This window comes from Eublepharis macularius, chromosome 12 (assembly GCF_028583425.1).
Source record: "Eublepharis macularius isolate TG4126 chromosome 12, MPM_Emac_v1.0, whole genome shotgun sequence".
In the NCBI taxonomy this organism is placed as follows: domain Eukaryota; kingdom Metazoa; phylum Chordata; class Lepidosauria; order Squamata; family Eublepharidae; genus Eublepharis; species Eublepharis macularius.
In genome coordinates this window covers 68,407,233-68,424,054 of record NC_072801.1, presented here as the reverse complement: position 1 = coordinate 68,424,054, position 16,822 = coordinate 68,407,233, and the positions used below count along the sequence as shown (strand labels likewise).

Below are 16,822 nucleotides of genomic sequence, written 5' to 3'. Positions count from 1 at the left end.
ATACATCAAAACAAGAATATGGCAATAGGCACAGCAGGTAAAGATGTATAACAGCCACCAGTCCAATCCCATATAGGGAATAGTCAAGCCAATGGGCATAGTTGCCGACGGGATGCTGCAAAGCAACTTTCTCCAATACCCGTTTCGTATTTCTTCCTCCTGGGCACTCTGTAGTCTGGTGAAACTAGTCTGGTGAATACATTATCTTCATGGAATGACTGTATGGCTGTGTAATGGCAGGCTCCTTCTAGTTTCACCAGACTACAGAGTGCCCAGGAGGAAGAAATACGAAACGGGTATTGGAGAAAGTTGCTTTGCAGCATCCCGTCGGCAACTATGCCCATTGGCTTGACTATTCCCTATATGGGATTGGACTGGTGGCTGTTATAGATCTTTACCTGCTGTGCCTATTGCCATATTCTTGTTTTGATGTATTTATTGTCACAACTCACTAGAGTGGAAGATTTTTGTATATATTGTATATATTGATGCAGATCATCAAGTTGGTAGTATTTATTGCTGTATGAATTTTTCTATTGTATTGGTATTTATTGCACTTAGCACTTTGCACTGATAATACAGTTTGAATTTATATATCTAAGTCTCCGCCCAGTTGTTGTTTACAGTAGGATTGCTCTTGAAGCAATGGAGGGGGCATTCAAGCAGGTCGACTCGGAAGTAAGACCCAAATTATTCAGTGGCAGGGGGCAGAGGCTGGGAGCATGCAATTCTTCAACCTCATTGGGGGACTGGCAGCCCTAGTTTGGACTCAGGGAACAATATTTCACAAAGCATAAGCAGTTAGCATGTTTGCTTCTGTATTACTAACTGCAAGAGCATCTCTCTTCACCCAGTTCTGCCTTGCAGGAGAATGCTTAAAGTTTGGTGGAGGGAACTGCTAGTTTCTTTGCAGGCCCAAGTCAGAAAAGCATTCAACACAGCAGCAGTTTTACAGTTTTACAGTTAATATTGTGGAATTTCCCCTTTATGTGTTATCAGGCACCCTCTGATAAGGATTTGTCTCCATTCAAAGTACCCTTTCTGAAGGGCACTGAAAATCCTGTCTCTACAAACTGGCATGATGGGTTGGCATGCTTGGAAAAAGGTGAAGCAGATGGGTATCCATTACACTGTACAAGAAAATTTAAGCAGTTTTGGAGCACACAGTGGAAATCACAGGTCACAGTGTCTGATTCAAGATTATCTACAAAATACAAACACACAGCATCCATGAGCACGAGGCCCTACAATTGCAGTCTGGGTGACTGCCCTACCCAGCTGTCATTCCTGTTTTTTTACAGTTAGGAAATTCGATGTGTTCCTTGTTTCATACTGGAGGATCAAGCTTCGGTGAGAGTAGATAATGTTGATCTAAATAGACATAGTCTGACCTGATATAAGGAAGCTTCGTGCTTGAAGCTTCTAGCTTATGGGTGAATTTCTTTTTAGGGGTTCCACTAATTGCATTAGAAAGCCATTTGAATCCCATCCACTGCAGCTGTTGAAGAAGCAGAAGAGCAATTTAGAAGCAAGTAATTGGCAATGGGCTTGCTAGCTAATGAAGGAGCCTGTTTCGGGGATCTTCATCATCAACCACAAATAATACTCATTCAGTTAATACAAAAATTCATAAGTTGCATTGGTTGAAGTCTGCTGGGAGGCATCAAAGAGAACGTAATTATTTATTCATTCCTTGAAATGCAGATCTTGACACTTTCTCACACCTTAAAGAAATGCAAATTTCAAATCATTTAACTGCTGGAAAGAGGTGGTGGTGGTAGAGAGTGCTATCAAGTCAGAGGTGACTTATAACAACAACAACAACAACAACAACACGTTCCGTAATATTTATTCTGAATCTCCAGGGATACCATCAGAAAAAGTTCCTTTCCAACACCGTATTCTGAATTACTCTGGCCAGGCCTAATTCAGATATGTTCATGCACCTAAGAAATCCTAAGTGTCTAGTTAGATTTCATATATCAAATCATTTAACTCCTGTCAAGAGGTAGGGGTGGTGGAGAGTGCCCTCAAGTCAGAGTTGACTTATAGTTACACCTGGTAGGGTTTTCAAAGCAAGAGACAAAAAGAGGTGGTTTCCTGGCAAAAGGTACACCACAAATAATTTTTTAGGTTTGTTCTTGGGTATTGTACAAAAGTAATACAGCTACAGAATTTCTGCTTCCATTCTAAGCCTTTGTTATTAAAACATGATTATTGAGCATCCAGGGACTCTGTCAGAAAACCATAGTCTGAATGACTCCAGTCAGGCCTGATTCAGATATTGGCATGGATCTAAGAAGCCCTAAGCGACTAGTTAGATTTCTTATATCAATTCATTTAACTCCTGGTAGAAGTATACTACAAACAACATTATAGGGTCATTACTGGGTACCGAATGCAAGTACAATTACAGAATCTCTGCTTCTGTTCTAAGCATTTAATATTAAAACATGATTATTCACCATTCGCCATATTTGCTCAATCAATAGAAAAGAATAACGCCCACTATAAGAGCATAGATCATTAAAGGAGAGCAATTACATGAGTCCAAGAAAGTATCTTATCCAAAGACATGCAGGACACAACAAGCAGAAGCTCTTTCTACAAAGAAGCTCCAGATCAGGGCCGTTTCCTGACGGCCCCCCGCCTCGCGAATTGTCGCGCGTCGTCGCGCGTCGTTGCGCAGAAAACGCGAAATATCGCGTTTTCCCGTGCGAGTTTTGCGCGACGTCGCGCAAACCTCGCGCGAGAAAACGCGATATTTCGCGTTTTCTGCGCAACGACGCGCGACATTTCGCGAGGCGGGGGGCCGTCTGGAAACGGCCCAGTTCAGCTTCTCATATTTATAGGGTTTCTGAAGCCTCTCCTAACAATAACGAAGTGTCCCACTTCAAAAGGCTCACATTCTATTCTAACTAATTATATTGTAACTTAAAACCACAACACAAGGTTATCTAGATTTGAAAACCCTTTTTAAAATACATTAAAAATCCTAGGTCTTTCTTCCAATATATTATTTTAACAAAGTCTATGTAAAATTACTTATTACAGGTTTCCCATATATATGAATATCTTTTGGCTCCCAGCCAATACAACCAGCCATGAATTATGTCTCCACTTCTGTACAGTTAGACGTTTCCATCATTTTGAGATGCTCTGTGTACCTGGGCCTCAAGAAATACTATCGATTGATGTGCATTAGATGACTCTTGTAATCTGTGTGAGGCAATACAAGTGTGTTTCTCCTGTCTCATGCTCCTATCCAAGGATGATTTGTTCTAGGCCTCGAGGCACCCTTCTTAACATGTCTACCTATGGAACCAAGCTACCCCTGTTTCTACATGCAAAAGCATCTTCTATGATTTTCTGGGTGAAATCCTGAAGTAGTTCCCTTATATAACCATGACAACCTGCTACTGAGACTCTTTGATGCCGGTGACTCTCTTGCGGCCATCTGTATGCAAAATATGGGCTTTATAATCTGTCCACAACCCTTTAACAAAGCAATCTGTTCTGGAACTAATAAAATGAACTGTACCATTTTGAATGACAAGTGGGGGATACTACTGCATCATTTTCAGAAAGGCAAGGCTTCTTACTACTGTGCTGATTTTCTGTTTTGCATAGAGGGGAAGATTCCATATAAATTGACCCCACAGACAATATGGCATAGAACATTCAATTGTCTCAGAGCTCTGCCACTCCTGTCATACCATATTCTGCTATAGGAAGGAACTCATGCTCAACTTCCTTCAATTCACTTATTCAGTTTCACTGTTCTCAGAATTTCATAGAATGTTTCAGATTTTTTCATCCCATCACAGCAGAGGGATATGGAGGCCAGCAGACTCAGTGGTTCCACAGCCCATCTGAAGAGCCAAGCAAAGGCTTCTGAATTTCAAACTCATATCAACACTTGCCTTTGAAGTTGATTAGGCTGCGAAAGAGAGACACATCCAGGGACACCGAGTCAACATCTACAATGAGCAGAGATTTGATATTCCTTGTAAACACCCGACACTAAAGCACCTCATTCACAACATTCAAGCTCACAACTTTTCTACCATCATGCTAACGGCAACATTCACATTTTGCACTAAAAGCCCCATTTTTGGTGCACTTTGGCCATCGCCTCATGGACATCCTTGTTCCGCAGAGTGTATATGATAGGGTTCAGAAGTGGGGTGACCACTATGTAAAACACAGCAACCTGCTTCTCATTATCATGAGATGCTCCTGTCCGTGGTACAATATAGATATAAGTGGCTGTTCCATAAAACATAATGACCACTGCTAGATGGGATCCACATGTGGAGAAGGCCTTGCACAATCCACTAGCTGACCGCATTTGGAACAAAGAAAACAGAATGGGTCCGTAGGAAGTCAAAATAACTGAAAGACAGCAAAAGAGGAATATTGCTGACATCACAAAAACTATGGTTTCTGTTATATGAGTGTCATCACATGCGAGCCTCAATACCATTGGTACTTCACAGATGAAATGGTTGATGCAGCAAGGGCCACAGAAGGGGTGGCTAAAGGTGAGGCTCACACCTACTGTTGCAACACAAAATCCACCTATCCAGCAGGCTGAAGCAAGCTGGAACTGGCACCGCCTTCCCATGGCAGTGGCATATTCAAGGGGATGGCATATGGCTAAGTAGCGGTCATAGGCCATAACGCACAGCAGAAGTACTTCAGCAGCAGCGAAGGCCAATGCTGTGTACATCTGCAAGGCACAATGTATTAAAGACAATCCTGCATGACCCGCTAGAAGGTGAGCAAGGATCTGAGGGATGATGAAGTTGACAAAGCAGATCTCCATACTTGAGAGTTGTGTAAGAAAGAAATACATGGGCGTGTGGAGGTGGGAGTCTGTCCGAACCAAAATGATGATGCCTGCATTCCCCACAAGGGTAAATATATAGATGAGGAAAATGACCACAAAGAGTAGGATCTGTGTCTTGCGGTCATTGGAGAGTCCAACCAAGATGAATTCTGTACTAGCATTGAAAGTGTCAGTATCCATCGAGGGCTTCTTCCTGCAGAGTGAGAAACATTGTCAGATTGAGGCATATGAATACCCTAAAACAAGCTGGAATTTGCCCCTGATGTGGATGCAGGTCACACGAGGTAACTAGGATAGCCAACTCCAGTTTAGAAATTTCTGGGAGATCGGGGGTTCGAGCCTTGAGAAGGTGGAGTTTGGGGAGAGAATGGACTTCAGCAGGATATAATCCCATGAAGTCCACCTTCCAAGACAGTCATTTTTTCCAGGAGAACTAATCTCTGTAGTTCAGGGATGAGTTGTAATTCTGGGGAAATGTCAGGCACCACCACCTTTCTCCTCCAAAGTTCCTTTACCTCTAGAGGAAATGATCTCTGTCATTTGGACATGTAATTCTCTGAGAACTCTAGGCCCCACCTGAAAATTGACATTCCTACAACTGAACATCATGATCTCAGTCCAAATAACAGAGGACCTCTCCTTCCTCCTCCAGTGTTCCTTGACCTGATTGTGCCTCTTAAGTGTGTTGATGAGAGAACTGTTAAAAAAGAAAGTGTGACAATGGTAACCTCCTTACAAAATATGAAAAATTAAGTGGTTATAATTCTGCATGTTGGAAATATAGGGAAGAATTTTAAATATTGGTGGTAATTCTGTGAGAACATACTTCAACATTGGATTCAGATAATGCAAATTTATCAATGCTATTTTTTTAAAAAATCTCATATAACTCAGGATCTTAGGCCTCACATTTACTTAAATGGGTTTCTGCCAACAATTAAGGAAATATTAATTCTCCCCACTCTCTTAGAGTTGTGGTGATGTGGTAAATGCTTAATACAGGGAACCTGAAGAAATCCCTAAATTATCTTAACAGAATGTACAAATGTGGGACTTGTGAGTAAAATTACATTGTATGTTCAGGTTAGAGGGAGTTGCCAAAATTAATAACTGAGGAAGAACTGGAACTTGTTTGTGATATTTGGGATTGGTAAAAAGTTAAGTACTGAAGAAAAAAATATTTTCTCCTGTAAATGGCATTCAAAAAATCCATTATTCCTGTTCATGTACTGATTACTGTTTTTATTAGAAAGCCTCAGGAGAAAAAAAACCGACTAATTTTCACACATAAAAAAGTATCCATTACGTCTCTTAAACTTTGAGTTAAACCACTGAAAATGCAAAAGTATTTGGCATCATTAAAGATAAGTACTGATTGAGGATTGGGGACCTATCCGCTAATTTCTATCACTGGAGTTAATACTAAGTATTTATAAGAGGACCTGGTTTGTATGAGGACATCCATTCCAAGTAAAGTTGTGTATGTGTTTGTTAACTTTGTGACAAACATGGGATTAATGGATGAGTGTTAGTAACCCTGTTCCTTCATCCTGTCTAAAAAAAAAGGCATTTTACTCTGGCAGTCTTTTTCTTCCCAGCTTGGTCCATTACTAATCATTAGAACTGACTCTTAAAAAGAGATTCCACATCCCCTCTACTGAAAATATGGAAGAGAGAATACATTCATAAGACTTTCAAGTCAAGTTTGGTGAGGAGACGGAAGATAACCCAGGAATATGTTCCCCATCAGGAAAAAAAAATAGCAGAACTGATGACCAAGGGCGAAGCTACAAGTGACGAATGACACTTGAACGGCAAGTGTATTTCTCCCTGTTCACTTGCGCTCCACTCAATCCACTTGCCATTCAAGTGTAATTTGTCACGTGTAGCTTGGCCCCAAGTTGATTAATGATGCCGTCTTAAGCAGCGTTGTACTTTTCCAAATGAAGTGAAGTCAGTTTTACTGTTTTTTAAAAGGAACCGAGACGGGTTCTTTCCACTTCCACTTTCAATGCAGGTTACAACTGGATTTTTCTGTACGAAATGAGAAAGTCTGCCTGCAAATAATCGCTAAAGTGCACTGAAAGTGGAGTAAAAGTGCATTATTTAGCGTGTGTGAAATTGCACCTTGGGGGAAGGATGTACTTACTTTTCTGAGCGCACAGCTGGAGAGCATTCAAACGTGTCCCTACCCTATAGCCAGAAGAGATACAATCTGGCCAATGCTGTTCACCTTGACGAGATGTCTCCTTGGGACACAGGGCCAAGCTACAAGTGACAAATGACACTTGAATGGCAAGTGTATTTCTCCCTGTTCACTTGCCCTCCACTCAATCCACTTGCCAGGCAAGTGTCTTTCGTCATGTGTAGCTTGGCCCTAAGTCCAAGGGACTTTTGCTTCTAAGCAAGCATGCCCAGGACGTTGTAAGCCTTCAGCCCTAGGGGAGATAGGGCTAGAGTCGTCACCAACTCCAGTCTGGGAAATTCCTGGAGATTTGGAGGTGGTGCCTGGGGAAGGTGGGAATTTGGGGAGGAATTTCACCTTGGATCTACGGGGTGTGTGTGTGTTATGTGCCGTCAAGTTGCCTCTAACCTATGGCGACCTATGAATGAATGACCTCCAAAACATCCTATCATTAACAGACTTGCTCAAATCTTGCAAACTGGAGGACGCTGCTTCTTTTATGGAGTCAAGCCATCTCATTTTAGGTATTCCTCTTTTCCTACTGCCTTCCACTTTTCCTAGCATTATTGACTTTTTCAGAGAATCTTGTCTTCTGGTGATGTGACCAAAGTACAATAACCACATTTTTTTTTCATTTTAGCTTCTAGGGAGGATTTGATCTAGTTCCCACTTTGTCTTTTTGGCTGTCCATGGTATCCACAAAACTCTCCTCCAGCACCATATTTCAACTAAATCTAGAAGAGTATAATTTGTCATAGGATTCCACTGTAAGTAATCCAGCTCTATTAAACTAACAGAGATCAAATTAGGTATTTAAATGCATACAGGACTGGAATCCAGAATTGTGTATGTGCGAGTGACTGAGTAAGCATATAATTGAATTAAAAGCAAAGACAGGAAAGTGATGTTTTCCTCAAAGGGGTCTGGCCTTTTGTTTTCTTTTCTAAATTTTCCTTACTCCAATCACTGCTTTTGTCCTCACAGGGAAGAAAACTTGGGTTCCAGAAATTACATCCTATATTTTTGACCCCCAGCCCACCCTATGCCCTCCATTGAGTGACTAGATGCATGCATACAAGAGGTGTCATAGCTCCTCTTCCCCTCTGACACAGGTACAGAGCAGTGAATCCACTTTAAGCAAGCCCCTGAAAAAAACTAAAATAAGCTGACTTCTCCCTCCTCTGCCAAAAATTTGACTTGTGAATCTTACCATGGTGCTTCTGTCTGATAATCTTCAACAGCTGCAGTGCATGAGTTTCAAACAGCCACATGTAGAAACAATAAAAAGAAATTCACCCATCAGTCAGTGGCTTCAGAGGTCTGTATGAAACATAGAAATTAAGAGCTTGATGGCCCCCCCAAGTCTCATCTAGTCCAACTTCCTGAACAACGCTGGAAATTCACAGCTACCCCCTCCCTCCACACACACACACACCAGTCTTAAAAGGTATAACTATGCATAGGATTCTAATTTAAGAAACTCAGCTCTATTTAATCATGAATTTACAGAGATCAGACGAGATATTAATAATATCTGGGCGGTATCAATGTTTCACAAATCTGTTTTTGAATTGCTATAATGTAGTTCTTAGAATTTAAGCCTTATCACTGTTACTTTATATTGTATATAGTATTGTTATTTGGTTATTGGTTGTGTTTTAGTTACCAATTGTTACTTGTTAATCTGTGCTATCTTGTAATTTACTGTATGCATTTTATTAATAAAATTTTGTTTAATTAAAAAAAAAAGATGAGATATTAAAACTCATACAAGTCTTGAATCCAGCACTGTGTATGTGTGAGTGAATGTGTGTGCATATACTGAATTAAAAACAAAGACAGTAACGTGCAATTTTTAGCAGGCACAGTCTCTTTAACAAATCCCACCCACCCCCAAACACACAACTTTTGTCCTCACAGGAAAGAAATTATGGGTTCCAGAAACAACGTTTAATGTTTATGTACCCATGTTCCTACATATAGAGATTAGATGCACGCCTACAAGAGTTGGCATGGTTCCTCCTCTGATACAGGTGCTGAGCAGTGAATTCACTTCAAGCAAGCCCTTAAAAAAACTAAAACAAGCTGACCTCTCCCTCCTCCTCCTCCCCACAATATGACTTGCAGAGCTTACCTTTCTGCTTCTGTCTGATGATCTTCAATAACTGCAAGGGTTGAGTTTCAAACTGCTTTCTAATGCAACATGTGGAAACCCTGAAAAGGTAATAATCTATTGGTCAGTGGCTTCAGGGGAATGTATGAAGCTTCCATATATCAGGTAAGAATGTTTATTTAGCTCAGTATCCCTACTCTCATTGAAGGAACCTCATCCTCTACAGGCTCTGGGGTCAAGAAATATCTTCAGCAATGTCTACTGCCTGAGAGATTTTTAACTAGAAAGGGTAACATTTGCATTAGAGACCTTCTACATGCAAAGTAGGTGGTTTAGAAGTGAGTCACAATCTCTCCCCCAAGAAGGAAGACCTATATATTATCTCAGATGGAACCACAGATGAAGACTTTATCCATCTTATATTGAAAACGCAGTCTGTGGAGACTTCAAAAACATATGTAGTTTGATATTATGGTATGACTCTCTTGTATGAGAATGGAAAACATCTAGAATGTTCTTTCTGTAGAACAGCAAGAACGGCAGCTGGGTGGGGCAGTCACTCAGTCTGCAATTCCAACCGCATTTTCCTGGAGAAATCCCTACTCAATAAGTTGGAACTGACTTCTGAATAGACCTGCTTAGAAATCCTCCCTCAGTGACTTTATTGCTCCGTCTGTACTGTCTCACAGGTTTGTAGTGAGGATAAAATGGAGAATGCTGAAAGTCACTTTGGCTTTGGGGAGAAAAATGGAGTAGGAAAGAAGTATGTAAATATTTAAGCAAGTTTACAGCTGGATAGATATTAATAAATTTTGTAATGTCACTCTGAGGGGGGGGGCGTGCAGAATCTTCCTAGTACTGACTTTCAAACAATACATAATATAAGAATCATATTCACATTGAAACTGACCATTGCTCCAATAAGTACAAAGTTGTCTACTCTCAGTTGTGGTAGTTCTCCATACAGAGTTCCATCATAGGACTGCTATCAGTTAACTTTCCAGAGGCTATGCCATGTACAGGCAAAGCAAGTTCTGTACCACTGTGTAACCCGGCCCAATTTACTGGGGGGGGGGGGGAAATGTGTATTTTTCCATTAAAAATCCAAGCCCACTTTGAAAATGCTGCCCTTGACAAGTTCTTAGCACCTCCCTCCAGAATGAGGTCAGAAAGCATTTAGAATTTTCAGGTTGTAAAGTGGAAGAATGCATTTTAAGATCCTTCTGCACAAAATAAAACCTTTGGGACACGTTTCAAAGAATACATGGACTGTAGATGTTGCTGGGTGAATGCATGCTTTTTTACTAGCTACTGATGCTGATCAGCGTCTCAGTAAGGAGGAGGACGGATATTATTCCCAATGCACATCTTTCCCAAAGAGTTCCTGGACTGTAGGACTGGGAGAGAAGCAGCTTTATACTGAGTCAGACAAATGGCTCATCTAGCCCAGCAGCACTCGCTTCCTTGTCTAGAAACAGCTTTCCTTACTTCAAGTAGGAAAAAGAAATGCCAGAGATCCTTTACAAACAAGCAAACCATGTGCTAAATTCTTCTTCAGCCAATGCTACATGCCTTCAAAGAACAGAACCACACGTACCTTGGGTTGTTCAGTTTTCTAAGTATTCTTAGCATTAGGAAAAGGACAGCATGGTGATGAATTTTTTTCCATATGATGCCAAATGTTTCTGGATCCAAGAAGATAATAAAGACTGTCAGCTTTCTTCATAAGGGCTGATTCAATCCCTTTGGAATGTTCTTCTCAGAGTTGGTTTGTTGCTTCAGCCTCCTGGGCCTGTGTCCTTCGATGTAACAAAATGGGAGGGGGAGGTTCTTTAAACTTTTCAATGAAATTCCCCTACATCACTTTTTGAGGTCATACAGAGGGCATATGATTGAGTTTATCAGATCTCAGAAGCTAAACAGGCTGTCCCTGGTGATTAGTGCTTGGTTGGAAGACAACCTAGGAAGACTCAGGTAAGTATACAGAAGAATGCAATGAAAAACCATCTCTACCCATCTCTTGCCTAGAAACCGCCATGTTCTGGAACTTCCTTGTGAAACCATTCCAGCTCATCTTTTCTCTCCCACCTACCCCAAATATTCTATACCGACATCTAGCCTGAGGAAATTTCCAAGGAAGTAAAAAAGTCTGAATGCATTTGGGGGTGATATTCTGGTTGGTCCTAATAAAAAGTTAGCATTCTACTGTTGTTTTTGGATTTTTTCTAAGGTTTGACTGACAATTTATTTTTAATGCCTCATTCAGATGTCAAAGAAAAGGATTCAGCATCTAAAAGAGGATGCAGACGATGAACTTCTTAGGTGTCTTGGCTTGTGAGGGCTCCAAACACTAAAGGATCCTATAATACTTGTATGCAAGTCATGCAATTACAGAATCTCTGTTTCTGTTCTAAGCCTTTATTTTAAAAAACATTATTATTCAGCATTCATATGGGAAGCATTGCTTCATTATTTTGAGACTCTACATCAGTCAGTTTTGTGAGATTAAGACTTTTGCTTTGCTCAATCTCACGTCAAAAAGCTCTTCTGGGTTTAAACAAATCGTTCTGATTTAATCTATTATCATTATGGACCAGACAGGATAGGGTTCAGCAGCTATAAGAAAGGGAATTAAGCCCTTTGGGTTAAGAGATATCTTTAGCCAATACCAAATTGCATGTTCCCAGATTTTTAGCTCTTCTCTGGGTAAGCCTGCTTTCTGCATAAGGACAGCATTTGAGGTTCATCTTGGTGTGTTGAACAGGGCTCTGAGAAATTTAGACTGAACCCTTTCAAGGATCTTAATATTAGAAATAAAACAAATTTGCGACCCATACAAGAGTTGAGCTAGGGATTTTGCTTGGAAGTAGATGCCAGTGACTCCATTGGGACCACCTGTATGCAAAATAGGATCCTTATCATCAATCTACAAATCCTCAAGAAAGTGATCTTTTTGGAGCTAATAAAATGAACTACAAATGGGGGGGGGGGGTAGTATTTTATCATTTTTAAAGATCTCCCTTTAGATTCTAAGCTAAATTTATTACAACTGTGTTGATTTTATATTTTTCATTGCGGTGAAAATTCCATACATATCCGCCCCCCCAGTCACACTCAATATGAAATGGCATAGACCATTCAATCATCTCAGAACCCTGCCACTTCCTTCCTACTATATTCTGGTATAGGAAGGAACTCATGCTTGACTTATTTCAATTCTTTTATTCAAATACAGCTGTTCTCAAGATTTCCTGGAAAGGATCAGGTTCTATCTTCCCATTACAGTGGGGGGGTGGAGGGATGCCGGGCAGCAGATGCAGTGGTCCCAAAGCCCATCTGAAGAGCCCAGCATAGGGTTCTGAATTTCAAAGTCATCTCAACACTTGTACTCAAAGCTGAATATGCTGAAAAAGAGTGCCACACCCAAGGCCACTAAATCAATATCTACAATGAGTAGAGATTTTGTTTTCCTTGTAAGCACTCAACACTAAAGCACCTCATTCACAGCATTCGTGCTTGCAACTTTTCTACCCTCAGACTACCCTCTTTTTTTTTCTTTTTTTTTTACTGAAATCGCCATTGTTGTTGCACTTTGGCCAGCGCCTCATGGATGTCCCTGTTCCGCAAAGTGTATATGATAGGGTTCAGAAGCGGGGTGACCACAACATAAAACACAGCAACCAACTTCTGATTATCAAGAGATGCTCCTGTCCGTGGTACAATGTAGACAGAAGTGGCAATGCCGTAGAACATGCTGACCACTGCAAGATGGGAGCCACATGTGGAGAAGGCCTTGCGCAATCCACTAGCTGACCGCATTTGGAACAAAGACAACAGAATGAGCCCATAAGAAGTCAAGATAACTGAAAGAGGGCAAAAGAGGACCATTGCTGCAATTAAAAAAATGATGATTTCTGTAATATGGGTGTCATCGCATGCAAGCCTCAACACCATTGGTATCTCACAGATAAAATGGTTGACGCAGCAAGGGCCACAGTAGGGGTGGCTAAAAGTGAGGCTCACACCTACTGTTGCAACACAAAATCCACCTATCCAGCAGGATGAGGCAAGCTGGAACTGGTGCTGCCTTCCCATAGCAGTGGCATATACCAGGGGATGGCAGATGGCTAAGTAACGGTCATAGGCCATAACACCCAGCAGAAGAACTTCAGCAGCAGCCAGTGCCAAAGTGGTGTACGTCTGCAATGCACAATGGATTAAAGACAGTCCTGCATGACCCGCTAGAAGGTGAGCAAGCATCTGGGGGATGGTGGTGTTGACATAGCAGATCTCCACACCTGAAAGGTGTGAAAGAAAAAAGTACATGGGCGTGTGGAGGTGAGAGTTTGTCCGTACCAACATGATGATGCCTGCATTCCCCACAAGGGTAAATATATAGATGAGGAGAATGACCACGAAGAGTAGAATCTGTGTCTTGCGGTCACTGGAGAGTCCCTCCAAGATGAACTCTGTACTAGCATTGAAAGTGTGAGTATCCATCGAGGGCTTCCTCCTGCAGAGAGTGAGAAACATTGACAGATTGAAGCATACCACTACCCGAAAATAAGCTGGACTTTGCCCTCTAGTGCTGATGTGGATGCAGACCAGACGAGGTCACTAGATTGCCAACTCCAGCTGGGGAATTTCCTGGAGATCTGGGACCGAATCCTAGGGAAGGTGTGGTTTGGGGAGAGGATGGACTTCAGCAGGATGTAATCCCATAAAGTCCATTTTTGGGGGGCAGCTATTTTTTCCAGGGGAACTGATCTCTGCAGTCCAGATCTGAGTTGTAATCAGACACTACCAAGAGGATCCAAAACAAGAATGAACTGTGATGTACTTACTAAACTAATTAAAGATACAGTGTAACAAATTATCAAACAGTCTTTACACAAAACTCAAAATCAATTCACAACAGAATATATTGTCAAAGGACTCTAAATGGTTATGTAGCTGGCAACAGCCAATACAAAAGAAGCGTGATAAATGAAGCAGCAAGCAGCATCATACAAAAACAGTATACAAAGTGCAGAAGTGCTTATACGATTCAAAACTATAAAGTGCCAGACTAAACCACTTTCTAAACCACAGAGTACATACCAACTTGATGAGTAACAAACAAAGACATACAATATAAGTCAGTTTCATCAATAGCACAAGGCTTATAACAATTCACACATCAGGAATTTCAAGAATAGCAATGGCAACGGGTTTGCTAGCGAGGAGTCCCATTTCTGCTCAATGGCGACTGGCCATTGTGCATGAAAATTAATATGTAACTGACCTTGATTTGTCTCTTTTGGTAACTGCCAGGAGGAAGGGGTATCGGATTTTGAGTTTTGTATAAAGACTGTTTGATAATTTATTACACTGTATCTTTAATTAGTTTAGTAAGTACGTCACGGTCCATTCTTGTTTCGGATACGCTTTGCCCATGACTCTCTTTATATTGTTGACTACCAGGAGGATGGCAACCCTACAGTCAACTCTGTTGTAAGAAGCAATGTTTGGTGCACAAAGAGAAATAGAAGAAGAATTTACAGAGGGCAGCAAGAGCAAACCAGATAGGAATATGTGGTCAGCACACCTCTCTTTCTATTGAGTGACATTTCCTTGTCTTGTCACCAGATTGATACTCTCAAGACAATATCCTGCTTCTCCTCAGAACCTCTCTCTCTTAGGATGATTCCGCACACATTGGATAATGCACTTTCAATGCACTTTATCAATCATTTGAGATGGATTTTTTGTTCCGCACATGAAAAAATCTGTTCCAAAAGATCTATAAAGAGGATTGGAAGTGCATTATCCATACTTATCGTGGTATGATAAGTATAAAATGGATGCAATGTTTCAGCACCACTATTTGAGAAGAAATTTACTGTTGACTTGGCTAAAGTACAAAAACATTATAGATCAGAAGAAACCACTGTGGATTATACCAGCTGAGGTGATCAACCCAAACCCAAACTAGAATACAAAGGAAGAGAATGTCTTACCCTCAAGGACCTAACAGAAGTAGCAGACAAGGAAGTGAAACTCAAACCAAATGAGGAGTTGCCATTCAAATATGGTTGGTTACAATATAGACAAATTAAAGACTTATTTGACTCAGACCAAAGAAAGACAGGTTTTAGAACCAAGAATTCAGAATTTGAAGAACTATTGTTGGGAGATGATAGTAAAGCAATTTCTAAAATGTACAAATTGTTATTGAAGTGGTTTACAGAAGATGAAACAGTCAAGGTACAAACAGTAAAGTGGGCTATAAATTGTAATAATGAAATAACGATGGAAGCATGGGAACAACTATGGAAAAATACCTTAAAAATATGAACATGTACCAGTATTAGAGAGAATGGCTATAAAATGTTATATAGATGGTATTTAACACCAAAAAAATTAGCCATAGCTAATAAACAGCTATCTAATAAGTGTTGGAAATGTAAGGAGCATGAAGGTTCTCTATTTCATATGTGGTGGACTTGAGACTTTTGGACCAAAATATGTGCTGAGATGTCTTTAATACTTCACTATAATGTTGCTAGAAATCCAGAAATGCAGTTACTATCTTTGCATTTGGAAGATGTTAACAGAAATGATAAGACATTGTTATATTACATGATAACAGCAGCTAGAATAATATATGCTCAGTACTGGAAGAGAGAAGAGATACCTGAAACTGAAGAACGGACAAGGAAATTGTTGTACATGGCTGAAATGGACAAACTAACAAGAAACTTGAAGGATCAAGATCCAAAAGCATTTTTGGAAGACTGGAAGAAGTTGAAAAAATATATGGAAAAGAAATGGGATGTTAAGGGACAATTATGGTCTTTTGAGGGGTTTTAATGATACTAAGTAAGATAAGATATAGTTAAGATCTTTACTAATAACAAGATAAGAACAATATTAGTATAGAAATAATGTGTTATTAATAACGGGGGGTTGGAGTGCTGTTGGAAGTCAACATTGAAAAGGGGGGAGGGAGGGGGGAATATATTAATGGGAATTGAAATGGATTATATTTGTATCTTAATTTGACTATATATTGACCCATCCAATAAAAATTTATTATAAAAAAAAAGGAAGTGCATTATCCACGTGTGCGGAACCAGCCAGTCAGCTAGTTAGCTAAAAATCTATCTCTTTCTCTCTACTTTATTATCAAGTTTGTTAGTTCCTAAATAAACCCTCTTTACTCTTTAATCAGTTCACGTGACGATTGCTCTGTAGGTACTCTGCCAACATGGTCTCAGTCCAAAGAGCAGAAGACCTCCCCTTCCTCCTCCAAAGTTCCTTGATCTGAATGTACCTCTTATGTGAGTCGAATAGAGAACTGTTATAAAGAAACTGTTGCAATGGCAATGTCCTGACAAACTACGTAAAATATACAGTGGCTGTAAATTCTGCATGCTAAAAATATAGGAAAGAACTTTGAATGTCGGTGGTGATTCTATGAGAAGGTGCTTCAGCACTGGATTCAGATAATGCTAGTTTATTAGTGTATTTTTAAAAAGCTCGTACGGCTCAGGATCCTACTTTTAGCCCTATTTACTTAAAAGGGTCTCTGTCAACAATTAAGGAAATATTAACGTTTCTCTCTTAGAGATGTGATGATGCAGAACTTGCAGAAATCCCTAAATAATCCATTAAAATAAGGGACTCTTAT

At 40.3% G+C, this 16,822-nt stretch overlaps 2 protein-coding genes across 2 annotated transcripts; both read right to left on the bottom strand.

Annotated features, from left to right (window-relative positions):
• Positions 1 to 4,099: 4,099 nt before the first annotated feature.
• On the bottom strand, positions 4,100 to 5,032 carry LOC129339635 (olfactory receptor 2D2-like). Its single transcript, XM_054994217.1, has one exon. It carries the CDS (start codon positions 5,030 to 5,032, stop codon positions 4,100 to 4,102), a length of 933 nt encoding a protein of 310 aa, XP_054850192.1.
• A 7,682-nt stretch (positions 5,033 to 12,714) lies between these two features.
• On the bottom strand, positions 12,715 to 13,650 carry LOC129339634 (olfactory receptor 2J3-like). The gene has a single exon (XM_054994216.1). The coding sequence runs from the start codon at positions 13,648 to 13,650 to the stop codon at positions 12,715 to 12,717; it is 936 nt and encodes a 311-aa protein (XP_054850191.1).
• Positions 13,651 to 16,822: the final 3,172 nt, after the last annotated feature.